The sequence below is a fragment of the Trichosurus vulpecula genome, chromosome 2 (assembly GCF_011100635.1).
Source record: "Trichosurus vulpecula isolate mTriVul1 chromosome 2, mTriVul1.pri, whole genome shotgun sequence".
NCBI classification, from domain to species: Eukaryota; Metazoa; Chordata; class Mammalia; order Diprotodontia; family Phalangeridae; genus Trichosurus; species Trichosurus vulpecula.
The window spans coordinates 457139415-457151838 of record NC_050574.1 but is presented as its reverse complement, the minus strand read 5'-3'; the positions used below and the strand labels follow the sequence as shown (position 1 = coordinate 457151838).

The 12424-nt window shown below is 38.4% G+C and overlaps 1 protein-coding gene across 3 annotated transcripts in view; it reads right to left on the bottom strand.

The window, feature by feature from the left end:
* Positions 1–266: 266 nt before the first annotated feature.
* Positions 267–12424, bottom strand: part of BCLAF3 (BCLAF1 and THRAP3 family member 3) — a 122632-nt gene continuing 110474 nt past the window's right edge. The window contains exons 13-14 of one of the 3 annotated variants that reach the window (XM_036745899.1): positions 1949–1978; positions 607–643 (exon numbers count right to left, since the gene is read on the bottom strand). In XM_036745899.1, coding sequence (XP_036601794.1) covers positions 1973–1978 — 6 coding nt within the window. In that variant the 3' untranslated portion in view covers positions 607–643; positions 1949–1972. Of the gene's footprint in view, positions 644–1948; positions 1979–12424 lie in introns of all 3 variants that reach the window. The other 2 variants (XM_036745897.1, XM_036745898.1) reach the window with 2 other exon arrangements.

Genomic DNA, 12424 nt, shown 5'->3' with positions numbered 1-12424 from the left:
TAGTGTAGATACAACTACCATGATGAAGATTTGAAATGGCTTTCTAGCTTTCTTGTATCATTTAAAATGTAGGATGTGTGAATTGTAAATGTCAAAATTCTCAAGACGTTTAAGAAAATCTGAAGTAACAAGGTAAGCCACTACAGGGAAAAGAAAATAAAACAACATAAATTTCAATGCCTTTAGGTCCCTGCTTAAGACTTACCAGGTACAAACTCCAATACAATTCAGAAACACTCAAAGTTTTCTGTAGGTTTTTTTTTTATTACATAAGCAATAAACTTTCAACATATAAACTTTGAGATATAACAACTCAATAAGTTCTATCCATAAACACATGCTCAGAGAAAATGTTATCAATAAATAAATTCCCTTTGAGTGATTTCTTGAGGCTTTTTCAAAAGAACCATAGTTACAACTTTCAAACTGAATGCCATAATTTAAAAGCAATTGTTAATTGTAAAAAAGTTGCAGCATTCCACTACTGAAAAATAAAGTTATTTATCAAGAAAGTTACAGTATTAGTTCCAATTCTTTATTAACTCCTGACAAAGAGACGTTGCCAAGCAGAAATCCTCTTATAACGTTCATTCCTAGCTGTTACGATCGCAGGTTAGATTTCAGTAGTGATGTCCACATACTCCTATTGAGAGAAAACACACACAAAAAATCTAGTAGTCAAAACCAGAGCCAGATACAAGGTAATAGTTAACCCACACCCTTGCTTATGCCATAAATCTTCACAATGAACATTTACTCTACAAAGTACCATCCTGACACCCTTGCAAAAACACAGAGGACATCAAAGAGGAAAAACATTATTTAATAAAATCAAAATATAATATAAAACAGGCTGGCAAGACTGAGAAAATACCAGGGTCTCTACTGGATTGTATTAATGAGTTAATAAAAAAAGGACTCTGCTATATGGGCCTCATGATGGCTTGGAAATATCCCTGTCATACAGGACTTGCTTCCTGAATCCTGTTCTTATATTCTAAGCAAGAAACCCAAACGGCACTTTTCCACCCCACTACTGGCACCTATGACAGAAACCTTGCTTATTCTCAAGGAACATACAGCCAGAGCACGAATACTGTTTTTTCTTCTTCTTCATAATATCATTTTTCACTGTAGCTCCTCATTGGAACAAGATGACTGGGCAGCTGCTCACCCCCATGCCAGTTTCAGGATGCTCTAGTAATTAACGCGTCCAGGGCCATCAGAGCGTCCGGAATCTTTTGAAAATCAGCGGTCAAGGTTCTGACAAACTTTGGACAGGTGGGAGGTAAGGAATGGATGGTGGCCTCTGACAAAAGCCAGGGGGAAGGTACAGGACAGCTGGCTCTGATAAGTGGTGATAAGGCAAGCAAGGCTGCTATGGGCTGCAGAAGCCTTAGCAACAGATGCCGGGATACTTGAAGGCATGACTAAACTGGAGTGCCCCTAATGAAGTCCTCTCCATTACTATCCCACTAATTAGAAAACAAGTATTCATTTGGTTGTATTTGCCATGCTGTCTCTCCCCGCCCCCCAAGATTTTATAGCAGACTGTTCTTGATGGTTGTTTCAATATTCTCTGTGGCTTTGCATGGTACAATCATTTTAAAGTCTAAAAACTCATGGAACCTCTAATCTGGTTGACGGCAAAGAAGCTTCTAAGGGAACACATTTTAAAGGTTCATTAACAACACATTGGGTGCACATGGATTATAATACAAAAGAAGTTAAGTTTTCAGTAAGAAAGATGTCAGTTAACAGAGCAGAATTACACGAACAAGACCATGGTTCAAGTGTAATGAATATGAAAGTCTATACTGTAGTAAAAGCTGAAAGACTAAACTGCTAAACACAAGTTGGAGACAAAGCCATGCAACTTAAACGAGGGCAAAAAGTGGGATGGCACATTTTTCAGGGACACTTAAAAATTAAGAACTCATTTCCTTACCTGTATTACTAGCACCTTACAAAATTAAAACTGGAAGAAATTTAAAAGTTGATTTATTTTTTTTTTTTGCCATTTACCTGTCTGGAAATTTTTAATTTCAAATACAGTGACGGTGGTTATTATCTCATTTTTATCATTTCTATATGAGTTAAAGACATTTTCAGAATATATATTTTTACATCTGTGTAAGTACACATTGTCAATTTTATCCTTCAAAAGAAGTACAGTTTTAAGGGCCATAGTGCATTTGATTTATTGGTTACGAAAAATAAAATTCAAGCATTTTGCTTCGGAAAACAAAGTCTCAATTTTTTCACTAGAAATCATTAAAAAAGTTAATTCTAAAAAAGATACTTTAAAAAAATTAGTTGGATTAGTCCTTCCTACGTATGGCTGTGCTTCTACTGTTAACTTTGCCATGCTGCCCTTTACAACACAGAACTCACCAAACGATCTCTACCTATGTGTCTATGTACATATGGATGGATATACAATAGATTTACATTCTTTCTTAGCAATACCCGAGATTCATTCCTTTTCCTCCACTCATTCATGAAACTCTTATCTCCCCGCTAACTGGCCCCACTATCACCACTACTCCCCGTATTAATCCACATCATTCCACGCTTCGATTATGGTGATTGTCTTCCAAATCTGGCTGTTTTTACTCCTTCGAATCTCTACTGGCGCACCACCCCCCAAGTACCCACCACCTTCCCCAGGTTAATACAATTAAAATATCATTTGCCACATGCCACTCCCCTGCTTACTACCAAATGAATTAAGCCCAAATCCCTCAAATGGCTTTCCAGATCCTGGATAAACAGCCTCCATTGGAGCAACCTCATTACTGCCTAACATGGAAACTTGGCTCCCAAATTCTCTGTATCTTTCCCAAGCTCCAAAGTTCAGCTTAGTTTTCATCTCCTCATCCTTGACTGAGGACTACAGGCCACTAGGATTTCTCCCTTCTATGAATTCACTTCGCATCTGTACTGAAAAATTTAGAAATTCATTATAGTTTTGACTGTTTTACACATCTGTTCTACTGAGGCACAGCATATTGTAGTGAAAATAAAGTCGAACTTAAGATTCAGGAAATTTAGGTTTGAATCCAATTCATGCACTACTTAGATCATAGGCAAATCACAATGTTAGAACCTCAGCCTCCTCAGCCATAAAACTGGGATAACATACATACCATCTACCTCAAAAGACTGGACATCTTAAAGCACAATATGTGGGTTAATGCCACCATCATTTTCACACAGAGTTACCAAATATGCCCCTTAGGGTAATGGGGACAAATTTTTAGAACAGACTGAATATCAGAATGAAAGCTGAAGCTGGTTTTTAAAGGCCTTCTCAAAATAAATTCAGCCCTTAACATAATACAGACTTCCAAAGTATTTCCACGAAACCTCTGAAGGAGGGATATAAAAATTCACTCACCTCATAACTGTCTTTCTGACAGTCCACAAACAGGTGGAATAGATACCTTATATTCATTTTTTTAACCTCTCTTGTATGTCTCGTAGATATTAAATTTAGCCTGGCTCTAGGTTCAAATTCAACTTTCATTATGCCTTTCAGAAACATACCGTTACATGTTTTACATGAAACAAATATATGCCTGGGGAATATAGTATATTCAGTCAGTGGTCATTGCCAAGTTCCTTAGGTTGTCTGGGCATTTACACAGTAAAATGAAATACTTACCATGAGGTTCCACCATTACATTCTGACCAAATCTGTTTTCTACAAAGGTGGCAAGTGGGTAATTACATAGGGCTATGTACATTTGGTGTATGGGAAGTTAGAAAGCACAAAAAAAAACCCTAAAATAATTTTTTTTAGGACACATTAAACAAGTAACATAGGTATCTTTTTTTTAACTTAACGATTGTTTTCTTAACTTTGTACTTTCTTTTAGTTTAAAACAGCACCCTCAGGGTAAGGGTGAGACCTATTATCAAGCATCAAAACAAACCAAAACTTCAAAGTAATTTTATAAAAGATTTTAGGAAACAATTCAAGCTTTTTTTTTTTCATGTTGAAAGGTCTTGGTGCAGGCCTTATTTCATGTTTAGTTCTAATTACTTTTTAGCCCTGCGTATACTACATTTATAATGGTGGCCTGGTTTCTGCGTTGCAATACTTAAAAGAGCTAGATTAAGGCCCAGTAACTGTTTACACCATCATTATGATGATGGCTCATATCGTTAATGACTATTGATTCGAAATATATTTACAAGCAATACATAGCTGAATTCTGTCCTCCCCCACCCTCACCCCCTTCCCACCTTCCTGGTCAAGTATTTCTAAAACAAAATTCACATCTAAAGGACTCAGCTCAGTCATATCATTATGCTACAGTAACAGAATTTTTATAGAAACAAAAGCAGGACAGACAGACTTATCACTTCTGAAATGGTCATTTCTTTTTCACTGACATAAGCTGATTTCATATATTCCTAGATTTTCCAGAAGACAATTTCACTGACCTAAAAGTCAAGAATACAACTAAAAAAAAACAAAGTAAGGCTGAGATGATAAGACATCTTGGTACTTATGACCACAGGGTAAAAGATTCTGTTTTAGGGAAAAATAAAAAAATTTTAAAACTTATCCTCTAGTGAGTGAGAATTTGGCTGATCAATACAAAATTTACTCTAGCAAATGGGAGAAAATCTGGGAGTAATGATGACTGAAGCAATTTTAACTCTGAGGACCTACTAGGCACAAGGAACTCTATTAGGTGCCAGGAATACAAGGAAGAAGGGAATGAAAACATTTATTAAACTCCTACTATGTGCAAAACACTTTGCTAAATGCTGAGAATACAAATAGAAAAGTAAGATATGCCTCGACTCTCACTGAGCTCATATTCTATTGGGAGAGACAAAACAGAGCCGCAAGAAGCTGGCGAGAACCAGTTAGGGTACAGCAACAAAACGGGCAGCACATTCGCCTTCCTCAATGTCATTTCCATTGATAAAACCAAGAAGAAAGGCTATTAAGTTCATATAGCTTACAATGGAAAGGGGGGCAAAACAGGGTGCCACTGGGCCAGAGGGAATGAGGCTGGATGCGTGTGTGAGACTGAGTGGCAGTCCACTTAAAGTGGGAGAAACAGTCCAGCATCCAGTCCCAGTTCTATGCCCCCTGAAGTCATTTGGGACAGGGACCTAGGCTGGTGAACCGTGAACTGCCCAGCTTGGAACAAGGTGGAGATGCTTTGAGATCAGAAGAGAGGGAGTCACAGGAAGTAAAGCGAAAACATGAAAAAAAATCCTGAAATTACCAGAGATCTCAGAAGGAAGCAAACTCATAGATCTTGAACACAAGCAGATAAACCAACAGGGAAGAAGGAAATTTGACCTCTAAATCTAGTAAATAGATACAGCATAACAAAGAAAACTGATTCAGCATCTGATGAGGCAAAATAGCAGGCAGATTTTTGAGAAGACAACTATAGCATGCTGTTCCTAAATGGTTTAAAAAACATTAGTAAACTCCTTCATGCAACGTGAAAGAGACTTCACAAAAAGACAGGGAGATGCCACAGAGCTGGAAGAGAGGTCCAGCCCAGAAACTCAGCAAGGAGCTCAGAGAAAAAGGCTAGAAAACAGTGAGTAGCAAGCATCTTGACCAGGAAAGCTATAGTGGGGATGGAACACCACTGCAGCAGCTGAGCTGAGGAAGCCTCAGGAGGAACAGAAACCCATGGTAGCACCCTAACTAGAGCAGTTAATTGCAGAGCTCTGACCTGGGACAGTGAAGCCTGGAAACTGAACCAAAGAGAAGGAAAAAAAACACCCCAAAACATTCTAGCACTTTGTATACACAGTGAGTGACCCTTTTTTTTTTGGAGGGGGGAGGCAATTGGGGTTAAATGACTTGCCCAAGGTAAATGTCAAGTGTCTGAAGGCACATTTGAACTCAGGTCCTTCTGTCTCCAGAGCTGGCGCTCTGTTCACTAGCTCTGGAACCCTACTCTTATCGGGAAATGGGTCAAAGAGGGAACAGTACATATATACCCAGAAAGGACAAACACAACCTGTGAGTAAACCGAGTTGCCTGAATGGGGACCCAGCTAGTTCAGTAACTCAGCTTGTCCTCTGCCAAGAAAGTTAAATTTTGACGTTCAGAAGCTGCCCACTTAACTTGGAATTTACTGGCTAGATTCCTTCTTTCTTTCCTTCTTTCCGAAAACCTTGAACCCAGTTCACTCTAAAGCTTAGAGTCCACAATAGGTCCCTGCCCAAGCTCCACTTAATGGCTGTATTGTGGGCCCTTCTGGGCCCAAATGAGTGAATGTCAGTGGTAACTGTTTCTCTTTGGCACAGCAATCCTGAGGAACTTCCCCTTCGAGATTGATTTTTTTTCCTTTTTCTAATTAGAGGGGCCATCCCGTGACTCACTTCTTAAAGAGGCCTATTCAGTGAATGGGCTTTGCCTCACTGCATGTGAGCATGTCGTTACCCTAAAAGAACAAGGGTCTCCCAGTGCACCCTGGGCCATCTCCAGTCATCCTGATGAATATCTGGTCACTGGACCCAGATGGCTCTGGAGGAGAAGGTGAGGCTGGTGACCTTGCACAGCCCTCCCTCACTCAAATCAAAGTCAACTGCAAGTCACGCCATCATTTCCCCACGGTCCTCTTCAAAAACGAAGAACAAACACCCAGGAAAGGTATAAAAGTCAGGAACAGGAGGATAAGGGAGTGATCCTTGGAGGGGGGTAGATTAAGTGATAGGGCAAGGTGGTGGGTAGAAGTAAAGTAGAGGAATCAGGAGGGATAGGAAATAAGAAATACACACAACCATAAAATAAAGATGGAGAGTAGAATTTATTAGGAAAAAAGCAAGGGTAGTAATCTTCATCTCAGACAAAGTTAAAGCTAAAATAGATTTAATCACAAGAGAAGAATCACACTACGTCAGCAATATTAATCAATATTGCTGCAGACTAAAATAACTAAGCAGTATAAGGTTATAATATTGCTGTGGAGCAGGGAATGACGAGTCGTGGACTTAGAAAAATACGGAAAGACTGGGACATGTGAAGGGAGAAGTTATCCACCCTCAGAGAAACAGGGGGCAGGTAAGTAGAGTACGGTTTTACATAGATGGAGCTGTCTAGACAGGAGTATTATAGACACCTGAGGAAGTATATGTTTGTGTACATGTTATATGTATTTCTGTGTGTATGAGTGTGTACATATGCGTGACACACACAAGCCTATCTGCACTTAATTGCAGCCTTCTTGGGGGCCGGGGGGAGGAAAAGGGAAAAAGCAGTAAAAAGAGCACAGGAGAGAACAAAAGAAAACTTTACAGGGAAGCAAAGAAAAGATATGCAGCTCTGAACACAAGGCGTAGTATTTAGTACATAGGCTTTCTCGAAATGGAAATCCTCTCATGTTCTGCCGTGCACATGGCAATGCTTTTTTTCTTCTCTCACTTCGTATTTAAGTTGTAATATTTAAATTTAAGAGAAATTAATTTTAAAAAAAAAGATATTCCCTTGGCACGACCAGTCTTCTACCTACAGCCAGAAACAAGTGCTTTTAGTTGCTTCAAATGGCTACTACCTTAAGAGAAAACAGAAATGCCCCTTGTCTGAGACAAGATATGACCCACTTTCAAGTTTCCTTGGTATTAATGTCTCTCATATACCATCCTAAATGCTTCGGCTTGTGTTTGAGCCTTGTTTTACCTTGGCTGACTTGCAGTGCTCATGTGAGGTTGTCACAGACTGATAGCAATGGGACTTATCCAAGCCCACCAAGAAAAACAGCACTAGGACTAACGGGTAGAAGTCACTGGGAGGAAGACTGAAGCTCCATACAGGTAAAACTTCTGAAGAATTCTATCTGTCCAATAACGGAATGGGCTATCTTGGGAACAACAGTAATAGCTTGCACGTCTGTAGTTTTAAGGTTTGCGAAGAACGTTACATCCATTATTAAACTTAACCCTCACCACCACCCTGGGAGGCAGGTGTGAACGATTAGTTGCATTTTACAGATGAGAAAACTGAGGCAGAAATAAATTGAGTGACTTGCCTAGGATCACCAAGCTAATAATCACCTAGGGTAGGATCAGAATTTGGATCTTCCCGACTCCAACTCCGTTACTCTGCCCAAGGCAGGAACTATCATCACTTCCTACTGGGAAGGTGGTGAGTTACTCATTAATGGAAATCTTCAAGCAGAAATGATGGAAGACACTTACTAGGTAAGTTTCAGATGGAACTTAGTGCTCTAGATGTGAGACCAAACCCAGGACTCACGAGGTCCTTTCTAATTCAGAGCCCATGGTTCTGTTTCCACTTTATTTGGACCATGACGAGGGGCCTACTTTGATCTTTGGCAATGGTATCGTCTGGCGCATGTCTGACTTGCTGTCTTCTCTGACTGGCCTGAGGCATTTGTATCTTGTTTGGATTCCTGGGCGTTTGTTTGAATTACTGTTATACACCAACCTTTACCTCCACCTTCTGAATGTTTATTGGCTGAGATCCTCTTTCTGGCTTTTGACTCCCCATTCCTTTTTTACTAGCCTCTATAAACTGTTTGGATAGCTAGATGGTACAGAGGATAGAACGCTGGACGTAGAATCAGAAAGACACCTTGCAGAGTGCAGATCTGGCTGGACACTCACTGGGCCACTCTGAGTAAGTCTCTTGACCCTGTTTGCCTCCGTTTCCTCATCTGTAAAATGAGCTGGAGAAGGAAATGGCAACTCACTCCATTATCTTTGTCAAGAAAACATCAAATGGGGTCACAGCTGGACATGACTGAAAAACGACTGAACTGAACAACATAAATTTTTTACGTGTCTTGTTCTTGTGCCCAGAATTGGAAAATAAGCTCCTTAATTTGTTCACTACTTCACAACCTTGCCTTTTGAATCCATATTCTGATATTGCTACTGGGTCTGTGATGCACTGCTATAAGGTACCATACAAAATCAGTCATCAGAAATAGCAAATGTATTGTCAAATAAAATAAATATCACCCAGTGTAAACTCTGTATTACCTATCGTGATTTCAAATGAACAATGTATGTAAAAGCATCTATTTCATACTTTGATCAAGATGAGTGTTCAATATTTGTGAAAAATTACAATGTGCCAACTTTTTTTTTGACCTGGACTTGTGATTCATCAGTATAGGAAAACTCCTAGTATGGAAACCCTCTCCTCCAATAGAGATGAGAAGCTCCTCTACAGCTTAAAGACTCATAAAGAGTTGTATGGATAACTAAGAAATCAAATGATTTGTTCACGGTTAGAAAGTACATGTTAGAGACAATCCCTGGACATAAGAATCTTCAAGACCAGCTCTGAAATCTAATATACCATGCAACTGCCTCTCACCATCTTTCATACACACAGAAATAGCAGGGAAACACATGAGTATGGGTGAATAAAATGTCATTTGAGATTCTCAAGGATGCATTCATTGAAAACCTCAAGCTCAAAAACCTTGAAGGAGTAAATTGGCAGAGTAACAGTAAAGGAAGAAAGAAGGTGCCAAAATTCAGTTTTTATCTCTTCCATAAACATAAATTTGACAGACAGCATAGTAGATGTGAAATCCTTGTCCAATGGCCAACAAGTAACGCACTGCTAGAAAAGCTAAACTGCATAAATCTTGAAACTCTTCTATAAATAGAACAAGAAGAAAATTGCAGCTAAATGGAATAATGACTCACTGGTAACCCACTGGTACTTTTCATGAAAAAAAAGTAGTTCATAATTTATTTTATGTGCAAAGACGGCAAGAAAATAGATTTTAAAAATCAATTTCATTTTATTTTCAGTTCTCAGTTACCTCCCTCCTTCCACCCTCTGCAGCAACCACTGAGAAGGCAAGAAATAAAATACTCACTACATATATGAAGTCATACAAGACACATTTCTATATTAGTTGTGTTGTGAAAAACAAGAATAAAAAGAGAAAAAAAAATGCTTCCATCTTCACTAAGTCTCTAAGTCCACAATCTGGAGGTTGGTAGCATTTTTCACCATGGGTCCTTTGGAATTGTGGCAAGTCAGTTATTAAGTTTTTCAGTTGATTATAATGTGGCTGCTATTGTTAAAATCATTCACTTTGTTCTGGTCATTTCACTTTGCAGCTGGTCATTTAAGTTTTCCCAGGTTTTTCTGAAACCATCTCCATCACCATTTCTTACAGCACAACAGCATTTTTTTTACTCACATTTACCTTTGATGCTTCTTGACTGTTGTGCTTTAACATCAAGTTTTCTATTCAGCTCCGATTCCTTTCATCATAAATGCTTCCAAGTCCTCTACTACATTAAATATCCATTTTCCTCTCAAGAGGATTACACTCTGGTTTTACTGGGTAGGTCATTCTTGGTCATAAGCCTAGCTCTTTTCTTTCCAGAATATCATATTACACATTGCTTGTTTATCACAGTAGGAATGGTTATTGCATTTTGTCAAAAGCCTTTTCTGTATCTAATTAGGATAATTATGTGATTTTTGTTATCTTATTGAGAACTTTATGCATAGTTTTCCTAATATTGAATCAGCTCTGCATTCTTGGTATAAATCCCACCTGGTCAGTGTATGACCTTTGTGATATATTGTTGTAACCTTCTTGCTAATATTTTTTAATTAACTAATTTTTAGTTTTCACTATTCACTTCCCTAAGACTTCGAGATTTGAATTTTCTCCCCTCCCACGACCCCAAGCCAGTGTGCAATCTGATACAGGCTCTACATGTATATTCATATTAAACTTATTTTCACATTAGTTATGTTGTAAAGAAGAATTAGAACCAATGGGAGAAACCCCAAGAAAGAAACAACAACAACAAAAAGAGAGCAAATAGTCTGCTTTCACCTGCATTCAGACTCCATAGTTCTCTTTCTGGATGTGGATGGCATTTTCCGTCATGAGTAGTTTGGAGTTGTCTTAGATGCTCACATTGCTAAGTAGAGATAAGCCTAACAAAGTCAGTCATCGCACAACGTTGCTGTTACCGTGTAAAATGTTCTCATGGTTCTGCTCACTTCACTCAGCATCAGTTCATGTAAGCCCAGGTTTTTCTGAAGTCTGCCTGCTCATCATTTCTTACCAAAGAATAGTACTCCACTACATTCATATACCACAACTTATTAAGTTATTCCCAACTGAAGGAAATCCTTTCATTTACCAATTCTTAGCCAACACAAAAAGAGCTGCTCTAAATATTTTTGTACACGTAGGTCCTTTTCCCACTTCTATGATCTCTTTGGGATAGAGACCTAGAAGTGGTATTGCTTGGTCAAAGGGTATGTACATCTTTATAGCCCTTTGGGCATAGCTCCAAATTGCTCTCCAGAATGATTGGATCAGTTCACCAACAGTGCATTAGTCTTCTAGTTTTCCCACATCTTCTCCAACATTTATCATTTTCCTGTTTCATGTCAGCCAATCTGATAGATGTGACATGGTACCTCAGAGTTGTTTTGATTTGTATTTCTCTAATCCAATAGTGATTTAGAGCATTTTTTCATATGACTATAGAAAAGCTCTAAAAACTGCCTGTTCATATCCTTTGAACATTTTATCAATTGGGGAATGACTTATATTCTTATAACTTCAACTCAGTTCTCTCTATAATTTAGAAGTGAGGCTTTTACCAAAAACATGGGTTGTAAAAATTCTTTCCCAGCTTTCTGCTTCCCTTCGAATCTTGGTTGCGCTGACTTTGTTTATGCAAAAACTTTTCAATTTAATGTAACCCAATTTATTCATTTTGGATTTCATAATATTCTCTCCTGTTTGGTCATAAATTCTTCTGTTCTCCATAGATTTGACAGGTAAACTACTCCTTACTCTACCAGTTTGCTTATAGCATCAGCTTTTATATCTGAATTCTGTACCCATTTTGACTTTATCTTGGCATATAGTGTAAGATGCTGGTCTATGCCTAGTTTCTACCACACTATTTTCCAGTTTTCCCAGCAGTTTTTGTCAAATGATTAATTCTTATCCCAGAAACTGGAGTCTTTGGGTTTATCCAATAGTAGATTACTAAAGTCATTGACTATAGTGTCTTGCATTCCTAACCTATTCCAGTGATCCATCACTCTATTTCTTAGCCAGCAGCAAGCAGGTTTGACGACTGCTGTTTTATAATACAAGATCTGGCTAAGCCCTCTACCCTTGCATTTCTTTTCATTAGTTTCCCTGATATTCTGGACCTTTTGTTCTTCCAGATGAATTTTGTTAATATTTTTAGTTCTATAAAATGATTTTGGTAGTTCAATTGGTATGGCACTGAATAAATTAATTTTGGTAGAATTGTCATTTTTTATTACATTAACTTAGCCTACCCATGAGTAACAGATGTTTTTCCAATTATTTAGATCTGACTTTATTTGTGCAAAAGGCATTTTGTAACTATGTTCATGTAAGTTCCTGGGTTTGTCGTGGCAGGTAGACTCCCAAAT